This window comes from Pan paniscus, chromosome 11 (genome assembly GCF_029289425.2).
Source record: "Pan paniscus chromosome 11, NHGRI_mPanPan1-v2.0_pri, whole genome shotgun sequence".
NCBI classification, from domain to species: Eukaryota; Metazoa; Chordata; class Mammalia; order Primates; family Hominidae; genus Pan; species Pan paniscus.
In genome coordinates, this window is record NC_073260.2 from 20,567,597 (window position 1) to 20,582,623 (window position 15,027).

The 15,027-nt window shown below is 39.1% G+C and overlaps 1 protein-coding gene across 1 annotated transcript; it reads right to left on the reverse strand.

Annotated features, from left to right (window-relative positions):
• Nucleotides 1-10,888: 10,888 nt before the first annotated feature.
• Nucleotides 10,889-12,551, reverse strand: LOC100990272 (tubulin beta chain). The gene has a single exon (XM_014346247.3). The coding sequence runs from the start codon at nucleotides 12,491-12,493 to the stop codon at nucleotides 12,095-12,097; it is 399 nt and encodes a 132-aa protein (XP_014201733.1). The 5' UTR covers nucleotides 12,494-12,551; the 3' UTR covers nucleotides 10,889-12,094.
• Nucleotides 12,552-15,027: the final 2,476 nt, after the last annotated feature.

The window sequence follows — 15,027 nt, forward strand, 5'->3', positions numbered from 1 at the left end:
GAGTAGCTGGGACTAATGGCACACACCAACAAACCTTACTAATTTTTGTATTTTTTGTAGAGATGAGGTTTCGCCATGCCGCCCAGGCTGATCTCAAACTCCTAGGCTCAAGCAATCTACCTGCCTTGGCCTCCCAATGTACTGGGATTACAGGCATGAGCCAACATGCCAGCAACATTACACATTTGTGGAGGATTTCTGTTTCATATTGAACCACAGCTAATGAAGTTCTCACTACATAGAACATTGCCAACAGCAGCACAAAGAAGAAAGAGATAATCACACACCAGATTTTCATGCTTCTGCTTGGAATGGATACATGCCACTTCTGCCGATAACTCATTTGAGAAAGCAAAACAAAGAGCTATACCTAATTTCAAGACAGAGAAGAAAGGTGATCCTCTTGGATGCTTGAAGGAGCATTTCTTCAGAATTGTTGGTGAGTCACACTGATGTCTACCATCACTGAGACATCATGCTATTAATGAAAGGAGGCAAGTGAGAGCTCTATAGTGGTCTCGGGTTAGTCTACCACTATTCTGCTGTGCGCACTCTAACAAGGCTTTCACTGACACAGCTCCAGCAAAACCATTCTTGTCAAGGTCAGCAGCAACTTCTGAATTGCTAAATGCAGTAGCCACTGCCAGTTTGTTCAGTCATTTCAGTTGACCTATGAGCATTATTTGAAAAGGTCTATTTCTCCCACCCCTTTATGTACGTTAATACTAGGTGAGCACAGCCTTCTGGGTTTTTTTTTTTTTTTTTCTACCACTGGCTGTTTGTTATCAGTCTCTTTTGTGAGTTCTTCCTTATCTTCCTGACCTCTTAATCTCTACAGCAATATCAATAGATTTCTTCTCTTTTCTATCTAAACTCAGGCACTTGCTGATCACATCTAGTGTTCAGGTTTTAGATCCCATCTATATGCTGACCTTTCAATAGTCTTGGCCTTCTTCCTTAAATTAAGCTTCCTATAGTTACCTATATATTTGATATTTCTAATATCTATGGGGTCTAAACCACAATTCTTGATTTTCCATTGCCAACATGTTCTTATTTCAGTCTTTCAACAAACTTTGTTGTCTTTATCTTCAAAATATACCCAGACTGGATTTTGTCACATACACTCATAGTGACCTAGTCCAGGCCACCACATTTGCACTGTTGCATTAGTATCCTAATTGCTCTCACTTTTTCTATCCTTGATTAACCCATTCCTTTCAGTCTCTCCTATCACATCAACCAGAGTTAATGTGCAGAATTTTATAGTGATTTTCCATCTCAGTCCTGTAATTCCAAAGACAATGGTCCTAAAATCCCACATAGTCTGGCCTTCAATTATCTCTCTGACTTTATTTCTTAATCTTCTCTCTATTCACTCAATTCCAATCACACCAGCTTCTGAGTGTTCATACTCAAGGCATGCTCCTGGCTTGGAGCCTTTAAACATTTTGTTTCCTCTTCTTGGAAGGCTCATTTCTGCATATATGCACAGTTCTGTTCTCAAACTTTTGTTCAGATGTTTTCTTCTTAATGTGGCCTTGACTGAGCAATCTACTGAAAAGTTTAAACCCTCCTTTCTGCCCCAATAATCTACATGCTTCTTTCTGTTTTTCAACTTTTTTCTCTGTAATTTATTACCTTTGCAGTAATATATAATTCAATTATTAATGTGTTATTGCTAGTCTCTCCTACTAGCATTTAAGAGTGCTGTTTTGTTGACTTGTGGGTCTCCAATACTTAGAAAAATGCTTAAAACCAAGTTGACCGTCAATAAACTTTTGGGAATTGAATGAATGATAAATGAATGAATAAATAAATAAACAAATAAGGTTAATTTGATGTGGTTTGGGCTCTTAGCAAGAACAATCTGAATTAAAGGACTAGTCTGCCAATGTACAAATAATTCATCAATCTTCTTAAGTATCTTCACTAAAACCCAATTTCCCTGTCATTATTCAAGCATAGCATATGCAGTGAAATTCAAACTACTATGCATTAGTACAATCCTATCATATTGTATCTAATGTCTACAGGTTAAATATATTTGGGAAACAGTTTAGTGACCACAGGAAGATGCCTCCTCTCAAGGTACTATTTTATTTGAGGATTCAGATTACAGAAAAGGGAATCTCTTAACGACCATTATTAACACTATCTAGGTTTTTGCCATGCCTAATTTTTCCTCAAATAACCCCAAATGTAGAGTTCTAGAAAGCTTTTTGTTAAATGTCTTCTTATGTTTCCCCTAAAAGTGCTCACTAATACTTACTATCCAGTTAAAACCTGTTTTCTCTCTTTGAGGGTAAACATGGAGATGAGATGAGCAAAGTTACCAACTAAGAGGAAGGCAGAAAGATCTGTATATTCGGTCCTAAAAATAAAAACCACATGTATTAAAAAAAAAAAAAAAGAAAATAAAGAACATATAATGCTTACCATGTTCCTGTGAGAACACTATTTCTAGAAAATACCAGCTTACTTGCTGATAATGTGGCTATTAGAGAACAGAGAGAGGCTTGCATTATAAAACTGCTGCCACTGATGGAATAAGTTGGAGTTTTTAGGGATTCCACAATTAACACTCAGCTCTTATTTTCCTGAGTATGGTTATCATCAGACAGACAACAGAATGTCAGTGTTATTAGCAATAAAGTTGTATTAAAATAGATAACCTCATCGGCAACCACAGCTGGGTTTTTTGATAGCTTATCCTTTAAAATATTTACCATCCCCTGAGAGGTTCAAGGTCTTATCCATCACTCAATCTCCTATAAGCTTAGGACACAAATGAACAAAGAGTCTATGCATTGACTCTCTGAAAGAGCTGCAAGAAGGTCCTGGGATGATCATGGTGAATTCCTTCCCTTAATCCTATCAATTGGAGAATTTACTTCTTCCTTGATAATGAGGGAGAAATCAGAAACATTTCCAACTTTTGTTCCCTAAAAAAGAAAATTTTGTCTCATCTATGGGAATGTAAAAATAGGTGATCTTTTTTCTTTTCTAGCAAAGAGAATTAAACTTAGCTCTTATCAAAGCTCATTACTTGTTACCTACAGGAGAGATAATAAGACAAGAGAGAAAAATTCTCAACTAACAAGTAGTTGTTCAAGTGCAACAGAACGCTTTGTGCCTGACGACTTAACACTTAAAAATATGTGTGTATAAATGGTGGGGATAACTGTAACACTTGGATTTTTAATAAAAAAGAAATGTTAGCAAAGAGAGGAAACCACATGAGCAGAGGAGTTAAAGCTTGTATGATATCTAGAGGTTTTCAGATAGCTTGTAGTGGAGAATTAAGTATAATTACAAAATACTTTGTCAGTCAGTACCTGTCATTTGGTGCCCTAAAAAGTATGTTTCCTTGTTTATTATAAAGAATAAAAATTAAACCCATCTAAGTAGACACTCCCATCTTAATTTTGCAAAGATATACAAGAGGTGGATTTAGGTATTATCCCATTTAACATGCCAGGGGATTGAAGCTGAGATTCGCCAATCTACTGAAGGACTCAGAGTTGTCTAACAGTAGATCCAAGACCCAAATCTCCACACTTGACTCCAATCTTCTAACCACTTTTTTTTCCACCTGTCTTTATTGCTCAAAACTTTCCTATTAATATTTAAATATATAGGATGATAGGTGTGGCAAACGTACAAATGTCCTTTGCAAGCACAATAGTGGAAAAAGACATAGTATGTTTTAATTTCATACATAAAGAGCTGAAAGCAGTCAACGACATCATTCTGTTGAGTCATTAAGGCAATAAGTACAGTTGCCCCTCAGTATCCATGAGAGGCTGGTTTTAGTATTCACTCCCCCTACACCACCTCCCACCCTTAAGGATGCCAGAATTTAGTGGAGGTTCAAATCTCTTATATAAAATGGAGTAGTTTGCATATAACCTACACACATCCTTCAGTATACTTTGACTCATCTCTAGATTACTTATAATGCATAAGATAATGTACATGCTATGTAAATAGTTGTTATGCTGTTTTTTATTTAAATTACTTTTTGTGGTTGCACTGTTATTTTTTTCTGAATATTTTCAGTTTGTGGTTGATTGAATCTGTAGATGTGCATGGATATGGAGGGTAGACTGTATAAGATAAATTCCTTGAGCATGGGAACTTAATTCACACTGCCTAACACAGCACTACTTGGATAGTAGATCTCTAATAAGTACTTTTTAAAGGAATGACTGATAATTCTGCTTTGGATACAATTTTGGTTTGTGATGGTGTGAGACGTGTGAAGTTTTGTAAGATGGTTGCTTTAATATCTTCATCTATTTCACCTCTTAGAAGAATCTCTCTCTTTATTCAACTCTAATTTTCCCCTACGATGGAGAGCTTGATTAAAACACGTGGATAAGTTTGAAAACCTAGTTTTATCACTTACTTTTTCTGCCACTGAAATCCACCATTTCTTTATTGCCTCCTATTCAAATGTTGTTCTCATTTCGGAATGAATGGGGAAAAAAAAAATCTGATAGGTAACTTTTGCTGTGAGTTAGTGCATGGGTACAGGCACTTGGCCTTAAAAAAAGAGAAAATCAGATGGTCCTATCCATGACTGACTCTTAAAGGATTGATGGAGAGATGCAGAGATGGTAAAAAGATTATTCATTTTGGTGGCAGCATTAAGAATCCTGTGGTGGTGAGGACCCAATGGCAAATGGTGCTATCCAGAGTCCCGCTACTGGCTGCACCGTGAGTTGTCATTGTGTACAGACAAGTAGTGAATTTCCTGCTTCCTAGCCTCTCTTGGTTCCTGCTTATTTTCAGAGCCTGATTGATTAGTCTATTGTTGATTTTGTAAGTTACCCAATATCTTTCCAATAAATTGTGTTTCTCACCAAAGTATCTGTTCCCTTTCTGTTGCTTGCAACCAAAACCATGACTGATACCCAGAGTGGTCCCAGGAAGTGGGATATAGTCAATGGTTCCCAAGAAGAAAAAAGGTGAGAAATAGAAGGATGATAGCTACTAGCAAGAAAAATAACATGTGATCTCAACTTTCAGTTCTTACCATGGAATTGATTTTTTTTAAATATCAGTTATGTTTTTCTTCTTAAAGTAGAAGATGTTTCAAAAGGCCTTTTGGAAAGAGGCACCAGTGGTTTTATAGCTCTGGAGATAAAATGGGAATTGCTGACAACTTGATAACAACTGTCCTTCCTTTGGTATGCACAGTTTCAGGGAATTGCTAAAGTGGGAAATGGTGCCACTGTCTGACTTCCTTGGCCTCCCAGGGGCATTTGTTCAGCGGATAATGGCAATAATGAGGAGAATGAAATTTCATAAGAAAGAGAAACATGGGGCCTATTTCCAATTACTGGTCCAGAACTTGGACTGTATAATATACTTAATTTTTCGTGAAATCTATTTTTTTCACTGTCTTAAGGTAAATTGCAAGGCTAGAAGAAACTCTGAATATATGAAATCCAAATTCCTCCAGAGAATTTTGCAAACCATACAAGCTAATTATAAACTCTGATTTTGTACTTTTTGTAATACTATATGTTCTAATCAATGAGGAAGAGTAATGTTTCTGTTGTTTATTAACCATAGTAAAAGAATGATGATAATGATAGTAGAAATGTTTTTGAGTGTAGCTGTGTCAAACATTGTGATAGCATTTTACATCTTTGAGCACATTACTAAGATAAGTGCTTTTTGTCCCATTTCTTATATAAGGAATTCTCCCCTCCCTCACAAAAATGCCTCTCTTTCTTGGAGTGGTGTTTAAATCCTACGCTTATTTTACAGAACAGCCCAAATGTCACCCACTCACCTTCACTGATTTAACTGAGCAACATTTGTTGAGCCCTTTTTATATATCAGGCACTGTGCAAGACACACAGTATACTTGTGGGTGAAGAAAAAGTTATTTATTTCTAACCATATAAAAACCATAATCTAATGAAAAAAAAACAAGCGATAAAGTAAACAAGCAAATAAATATGTGATTAAAATGACAATATGTAATATGAAGGGAATAAACTGGATCCAGTGGTCAGAGTAGGGGACTGAGGAATGAGCTTTTAATCTTTCATTATATCTGCTGAGGACCTTTCTGCAAATTAGAAAAAGCCATCTCTTGCTTAAGCTTCCTCATTTATAACTGCCATCAAATCATAATAAATACACCAACCACAGATGACTAGCAATGTGAACAGCACCCCCTTGGATTTTCAGTATATAACCTACAAAACTATGCAGCAGCCTTGAGAAGATAACAAATAAAACAAATTGTCAAGGGTGAGAATGTGTCAGATACTCAAAGATAGCAAAAGGAGAATCCTCTAGATGGAGGAATTAGTAGATATTATGAAAGGAAAATAAATCTTGGGGCCCCCAAATCACTAAGCTAAAGGGAAAAGTCAAGCTGTTAACCGTGGCAAACCTGTCTTGCATTCTATTCAAAGTCACCCCTCTGCTCACTGAGATAAATGCATATCTGATTGCCTCCTTTGGAGAGGCTCATCAGAAACTCAAAGGCAGGCAATCATTTGTCTCTTATCTACCTATGACCTAGAAGTCCGCTCCCCGCTTGGAGTCATCCTGCCTTTGCTTTGAGTTATCCTGCCTTTCCAAACCAAACCAACGTTCATCTTACCTATGTTGATTGATGTCTCATGTCTCCCTAAAATGTATAAAACCAAACTGTGCTTTGACCACCTTAGACACATGTCGTCAGGACCTCTTGAAGCAGTGTCATGGGTGCGCATCCTCAACCTTGGCCAAACAAACTTTCTAAATTAACTGAAGCCTTTCTCAGATTTTTGGAGTTCACAGTTTTAAGACTTTGAGATAGGGAAGAGCCCATGGGCTTGAGAGACTGAAAACAGGTCAGTGTTACTAAGGCATTATACATTGAAAGAAATGATACAGAGGAAATAGGCAAGAGCTAAATAAGGAACTGGGGCTTTATTTCAACTGTTATCAGGCTTCAATAAGAGATTTTTTTTTTTTTTTGAAATGGAGTCTCGCTATGTTGCCCAGGCTGGAGTGCAGCGGTGTGATCTTGGCTCGCTGCAACCTCCGCCTCCTGGGTTCAAGTGATTCTCCTGCCTCAGCCTCCTGAGTAGCTGGGATTACAGGTGCATGCCACCATGCCTGGCTAATTTTTTGTATTTTTTAGTAGAGATGGGGTTTCACCATGTTGGCCAGGCTGGTCACAAACTTCTGACCTCAGATGATCCACCTGCCTCAGCCTCCTAAAGTGCTGGGATTATAGGCATGAGCCACAGCGCCCACTTGGCCCACTAAGAGATTTTAAGCCAAGAAGTAACATGATCAGACTTGGGTTTTGTTTTGTTTTGTTTTTGTTTTCGTTTTTGTTTTTTTGAGACGGAGTTTTGCTCTGTACCCAGGCTGGAGTGCAGTGGCGCTATCTGGGCTCACTGCAAGCTCCGCCTCCTGGGTTCATGCCATTCTCCTGTCTCAGCCTCCCGAGTACCTGGGACTCCAGGCGCCCGCCACCATGCCTGGCTAATTTTTTGTATTTTTAGTAGAGACGGGGTTTCACCGTGTTAGCCAGGATGGTCTCGATCTCCTGACCTCGTGATCCGCCCGCCTCAGCCTCCCAAAGTGCTGGGATTACAGGCATGAGCCACTGCGCCCGGCCAGACTTGGGTTTTCACTTGATGAATAAATGGGAACAACATAGAAAGTGAAATACAAGCAAGGGCCATATTGCAGTAGTGTAGTCAGGAGGTAACAATGGTCTGCATTAAACAGTGGCTTAACATGATTGCTTCTTATTGTCTCTCTGCTATCCAGCTGGTTGCTTTCAGTTAGGAGGAACTATATTTTTACACACCAGATCTATATCAGTTTTGGCACATAGCAAGTGTGAAATAAATCTAAGAATAAGGAAGGAAGAAACTCATCTTACATTTCGCCTCCTCAGTGTCACAGGTTGAGTTCTCCTGAAGCAGGGACTGGGAGTGGATTTGTTATTAGAAATAACACCTATGAAAAGAAGGAAGGAAAACAGGCTTGGGCAAAGGAAGAAGTTGAGCCACGATGCAGGTCCCCAAAATACTCCAGTTCACCTCTAGCTAATATTACCTGAAAGAATAGAAATCGCAAAGGCACTGAGGCAGGAAGGCACAAACCCCTGTTTGGGAAAGATTCCTGCCTCTGGCCCTTATAAAAGGTACTCATATCTCTCAGTGCTTAGAGAAGGGCATGGGCTCCTGAAAAGGATCTAAATCATACTGAAAGTATGAGAATATTGAACAGAGGTTGGAAAGGAAAAAAGTGCTCTTTCATCAGAGGTGTCATTGCATGAATGCCCTTCTCTGCTCCTCAGTTTCCCCCAAGCAAATGAGAGACTTGAAACAGATGGACTTGAATCACCCTCCAAGTTCCGAAATTCTGTGATTCTAAGTAAGAAAACCCAGTTCAGGAAGTCCATTACAACTATGGCTGTCCTTTTCCATTAGTCCAAATGCATCTAGACTCATCAAAATGGGTTTTGACTTGCAGGGACCAAATGTCTTCATTTAGATGAGACGGGGAAGGCAGTCTTGCAAATTACACCATTTCTACCACCTCCATTATGCTCCGAGCATTCTGCCAGTGCTGTTACAACCCAACAGCACGCAGCCAATTGGAGCAGAAAAGACAATAACCTTAATGGGAAGGAATTGGGAGCTGGGAGACGCCACAGATTGTATTAGGAGAAATGAAATAATATTTAATTTCTCTGGTCATAAATAATCTGTCTGCCAGCATTATGAGCATATCAGAGTTGACAGGGAAAATATTCACCAACATGGGAAAAAAGATCATTATTTTTTCATTATTAGTGGGTAATGGAGGTGGGGGGCATGTCAAATGTGCTTTTTTTTTCCTTTTCTTTTCTTCTGACAGATGGAACTGCAGTAGCATAAGAGCTCAGATTAGCTGGTAATCCTCACAATTTGTCTACAAGAGGAAACAACAGTTATTGTGGTGATGCCTCATTCATATTGATAAGGTTCTTAGGTAGGTGTTTTGTTTTGTTTTGAGATGAGTCTTGCTCTGTCACCCAGGCTGGAGTGCAGCGGCACGATCTCGGCTCAATGTAACCTCGGCCTCCTGGGTTCAAGCGATTCTCGTGCCTCAACCACCGGAGTAGCTGGGACTGCAGGCATGCACCACCATGCCCAGCCAATTGTTGTATTTTTAGTATAGACTGGGTTTCAACATGTTGGCTAGGCTGGTCTTAAACTCCTGACCTCAGGTGATCCACCCGCCTCAGCCTCCCAAAGTGCTGGGATTACAGACATGAGCCACCATGCCCTGCCCGTAGGTAGGTTTAAAAGTGCTTTTCAGTTTGTTTCCTCAAATGCACCTCAGTATGTGAGAAGGTATAATAATCTTTTTGGAGATAAGGACACTGAGGCTCAATAACTGGTAAAATCTTCTGGCAAGATGACTCAAAAAGCTTTGGCTAAATTAGTGACTCACAGACTCCAGGTTTTCCTTTACTACTTTCAAATTTTGCTATGACAGTAAACAACCTGTACCCTGTACTATTCTTTTTAACTTAGGTGTTTTTATTTAAATTGGCTTGCTTTTAACTTGAATAAATTCATTTTAAATAGTACCATCATAAAAAGAAAGTTTTAAGTCACTTGCCTAAAAGAGAATTAGATTGTCATTATTCATGGTAGTTAGGTTCTATAAAGTGTCTGCAAACATAGAATGGGTGAATACTGAATTATTACACCTAAGAAAAAATATAGGGTTAGGTTCCTTCTAGCCTGTAGTCACATGTTGTCATCAATCAATCAATACATACACGTGTTTTATGTATGTTTCTGTTTAAAGATGCCTCATCTAGTATATGTTGTTGATTCTTTAACATTCAACTCACAGCCAACAGCACTATAACTCATGCCCGAACAAAGCTTATCTAACATATGTTTTTTCTCTGTAAGGCACATTGCAGCATTCCAGTGCTTAGGAACACTAGACACCTTCAGTACTGTGTTTAGAAACCATTTTCAACGACAAAATCACTAACAATAAAACCCACCAAAATCCAAAAACGTAACACTAAATAGACCATGAAAAGGATGCTTGTTTACAGTATGGGATCTGAAACAAGAAGACAGAATGTCACATTACTCAATGTAAGCTGAGAGCAAGCATGTACAATAACTCAAACTTTTTCACTACTTTGAACATGTCTGAATGACTGCAGAAACTTTGTGAGTATTTCAGGATTGCAAGTAGATTTTAGCAAGTAGCTGAATTCACAAATATGGATCCATAGATAATGAGGATCAACTGTAGCTTTAAATTTGACTGAATCCTAGTTAGATATTTTTAGTGGCCTAAGGCTCTTGAGATGAGACCTGTTTCTTCTTTGTTAAAAAACAAACAAACAAACAAACAAATCCCAGCCCTTTGGGAGGCTCAGACAGGATTGCTTGAGCCTGGGAGTTGGAGACCAGCTTGGGCAACAGAGCAATATCTACAAAAAAAAATAAATAAATAAAAATAAAAATCAGCCAGGTGTGGTGGCGTGCACCTCCTGAGTAGCCCCAGCTACTCAGCAGTTTGAAGACCGAGGATCGCTTGAGCATGGGAGGTTGGAAGTGTGATGAGCCAGGATTGTGCCACTGCACTCCAGCCTGAGTGATGAAGTGAGAACCTGTCTCAATTTTTTTCTTTTAAAGGGGTGTTAAATTAGGTATTGAAGACCTATTTTAGCTCAAAATTGGAAGGTTTTATTTTCCTTGACTTAATTCAAAGAGTTGGAAGAAAATTGAAATAAAAATAATTCTGCCATCATGTGATTCACTTTTCCTTAGCACTGAAATTGTGTACCATCTACAACTTTTGAGTGCCCTTTTCAATTTCAAGAATGCTTTCAATCATCACAAGTATTACACACAAACATTTCAGAACTACCAAGGTTACAAATCCACATTTTGGGGAGCAATGTGCTAGAAATATGAAAGTCACCTAGATTTCTGGGTGCTCAGGTTTCCTCACAACATTGTGGTAGGAAAACATTGTCCTGGTGTCTCGTCTATGAGGATGAGGCTAACTCTTTGGCAGTGACAACTCTTTGGCAGTGACAACTCATTGCACTATTGAGCTTGCTTTGTGTGCTGTTGTGGTTTCTGAGAGAAAATCCTCACTTATGAAATGTGGAGAAGACTGAAGGAAATCACGGGGGTTTGAATGGTTGACCTGTCTTCCCTATGTGTCTAAGGATTCTTTTGATACTTAAAAAGAAAAAGAAAAAGAAAAGAAAAAAAAAGCCAGAGAGGAAAGTTGGCTCCTTTTTCAAATGGGCTTCAGAAATAAATTCATTCCCTCATTTCCTTTTGCAGAGTTCAGGAGCCAAATCTGAACTCAGCAGAAGAAAGTCATCCTTTGCTATCAATTTATTTCCTTGTTATTGGGAAGGGATCTTCTCTGGGCTTGAGTCCCGCTTTTTGTTTTGTTTTGTTTTTTGTTTCTATGTCAGAGTCCAGGCACAGGTTCTCCTTTCTTTGAGATAGATTGGTCCAAAACTGCTTTGTATTAGCATCTCGTGAAACATACATAGAAAACACTTATTACATTTGTTTGTAGAGTATGAATGAATCAGAAAATGAGATTTGAAGTGCTAGTCATCATAAACAGAGCCAAGCACACTTATTGACTTTCCATGATGAGCATTGCTGGTGTGTGAAAAATAGAATTATCTAAGGTTTTTAAAACAATGGATTCTTGGTTGTAATTTCCCAAGGCTCTAAGCAAATCATTTAGCTTTTTAACTGTGGACTTGGTCAGTCCACGTTTATTTATTTTATTTATTTATTTTTATTTTTATTGTTAAATTTATGTTATTTTGTTATGTTTCTCTGAGAGGCTTTTTAATTTTTTTTACTATGAAAAGGTTGTAATAGAGGTGAATACACAGCAAGTGCACACACAGTGAGGTGTTGCTATCACAGAAAACATTGTGAGTGATTAAAAAATACATGCCACTTCCACCCTTCACCTAGTAACAGAAGGGTCTAAGCCACCTTTTCCTTGGCCCACTCCTCAAACTCTCTCTCCTCCTCTGTATGGTGTCTTGGTACTGTTAATACTCAGACACCAGGTTGTTCATGTTGCTCTCGACCTCAGCGAACTCCACGTCATGCATGCCTTTGCCTGAGTACCAGCTCAGGAAGGCCTTGCACCTGAACTTGGCTGTGAACTGCTCCAAGATACACCTGAACCTGAACAGCTCCTGGATGGCCGTGTTGTTACTGATGAAGGTAACAGACATTTTTAGCTCAAGGGGTGGGATGTCACAAGCAGCTCTTTCCACATTGTGGGGGATCCAATGAGCAAAGTAGCTGCTGTACTTGTTTTGGATGTTATACGTTTGCTCATCCACCTCCCTCATGGACATGCAGCCACCAACAATGGGAGCTGCCATTAGGTAGCAGCCATGGCAGGGATCGCAGGCAGCCAACATGTTCTTGGCATCAAACATCTGCTTGGTAAGCTAGGTCAAGTGAGTTCGTTGTGAAGATATCCAGGTTTGCAAAGGTATTTTGGTCCTGCCAATTATTGCATGTGACCAAGAGAAATGATGTACTCAGTTTCTTTGCTTCTCATTTTTGTATTTATAAAACAAGAGTAATAATACCCACTTAAGAGAACTGTTGCGAGTATTCAGTGAGGTTATTTAGGTATAGTGAGAGCACAGGGCAACTAGGAAATTATTGAATCCATAGAAAATTTCTTTCAATCTAAGCCTCAGATTTCTCATTAATAAAGAGAAATTTTACCATGTAGAGGGAAGTGGTATAACAGAATGGTAAGGAAGAAGCGTTGGGAGATAGACAGGCCTGAGTTCCAATTCCTCTTCTGCTACCTACTAGCCTTGTGAACTTGAGAAAACAAGATAGCTACTGTGCATCTCAGATGTCTCCTTTGTAAAATGATTTAAAAATAGGCTTTCTGAGATGTTGTTATGGGGTTTAAAGTGTGTAAAGCACTTAGTGACTGAAACTATGTAAGGGATAAATAAATTCTAAGGTTTGTTTTATTTGTCTATTATGTTTCTCTGAGGAATGTTGATAGCAACCTGTCTTAATCATCCACATAAATACTGTATGCGTTGTGAACTCTTAGGAGCACTGGCTGTTACAACATGCTAGAACTTGGTTATCAAAGAGCCATAAACTCTCAAGGTTGGAAATGACCTTGGAGTTCATCTAGTTCACCTTCTATCATGCACAGATGGCCATAAAGATATCCCAGATGAATATTTGCCTCGCCTCTGTTTCAATGCCTCCAATCACTAACTCTAGTGAGATACTCATCCAATCGTCTTGCAGCTTCATTTGTTAAGAAGTACATAATTGAGGTGAATTTCATCATCATACTTAAGTCCTGTATGACTTCATACATAAGTCATACAGGCCTTACTTCCAGATGTAAGTCCTGGTTCTGCTACTAGAGACAGACAGAGCACCTGTGACACTCTTTAAGGACTTAAAAACTCTTGCTTTCTTTTGTGGCTGTTATGAGTTAGGGGCTAGGTCTTTTGCCAGAATCACATAGACTTGAATCCAGGCGTCCTCACTCTCTGTGTGTTGTCAGAAATATTAATGTCATTCATTAAACCTCAGTTTCATCAGTTTTACTACAGAGTAACACATATATGCACACACACATACATACACACAGAAACACACACATTGATTCCCTCAGATACAGTGTGAGAATTAAATGAAATGGTACATTCAAAGTTTCTAAGACACTACTTAGCACAAAACAAACATTCGCCCTTTGTAGCCATGTCTTGACTATTGTAATAAAATGAAGCAAATTTTTTTCCTCTGGTTATTTTTTGCTCCAATAGCATATTTCCCTGATTTTGAGTTTTCTCATTTACTGCCTCAGTTTCTCTCCCCTGAATATGGCCTCTAAAAGCATAATTAAGAACTAGTCTTTGTATTTCAGACAACCTGATCAGTGCAGAACAAAATAGAACAGACATCTCCCTCCTTAAGCAGTCTAATATCACCTTAATTTCATCAGAGTTACATCATGTCACAGATCGATACTGAGTTTACAGTCAACTAATTACCCAGGGCTTCTCTCTTTTTCTTTAACTTTCATTGCCAACAACATTTCACCAATTCAGCAGGATGTAGAAACAAAGACCAGGAGAGATTGCTTTACTTGTCTAAGGTTATGCCAAGGTTTGACCAAGGTTTCAGGCCCAGAAGGCAGGTCTTCCAACTCCCAGGACACAGTTTTTTAAAAACAACTGTACTGTTTCTCATACTTCACTTCTACACAGATTGTTTGACAGCTTTAAATTCTTTTACTTTTATCTCACCTCTGGAACGAAGAATCATTCTTGGTGTGAGAAGAGGGATATATTTGAGGAGTACGAATGTGGGCCAGGCTGTCAGGTCGTGGCTCATCTCTTCCTGAGGCAGGCAGCTTTCACAAGGGTGATCCCAATGACCTGGTGTTTCTACTTTCTCATCAGTGACTCACACTGACTCTGGGGCCTCTAGACCTGGGCAGATCACAAATGCTTTTACCTTAGAAACCTCAAGGGGTGGGGGCACCAGTGAGGGAGACTTCTGATCATGCCTCTTTCCTCCCTGATACTCCTCAGAAGACCCTCCATCCAAGACCTCTAAATGCCTCCACTGCCGCTGCTTTCTCCCTCCATAAGCAGCCCTTCCCGAAGGCAAAGCATCACTGCCTTCCCCTCCAGATTGCCTAACAGCTGCTCCTGATAAGTACCCAAGTAACTGAGCTTCTGCAGGAAATGAAGCGCAGCCAGTGGCTGGCTGTGGCTACTGGAGAAAGATAGAGGCATTCAAAAAGTCATTCGGTGGATACTCAGAGGGAGAATTTTGAAATTCAGCTGTGGAGGGTGGGAAAATAAGACACAAAGAACCCAGAAGAGATACAAGGAGCACAATGCCAGACAACTACAGGGTAATTTCAAAATATTCTGATGATCATATTTTTTAAAAGTACAGATTTGTGGATTCC

Coding starts and splice junctions, on each gene's coding strand:
- LOC100990272 (XM_014346247.3), bottom strand. CDS start 12,493: ATGTTTGATGCCAAGAACATGTTGGCTGCCTGCGATCCCTGCCATGGC.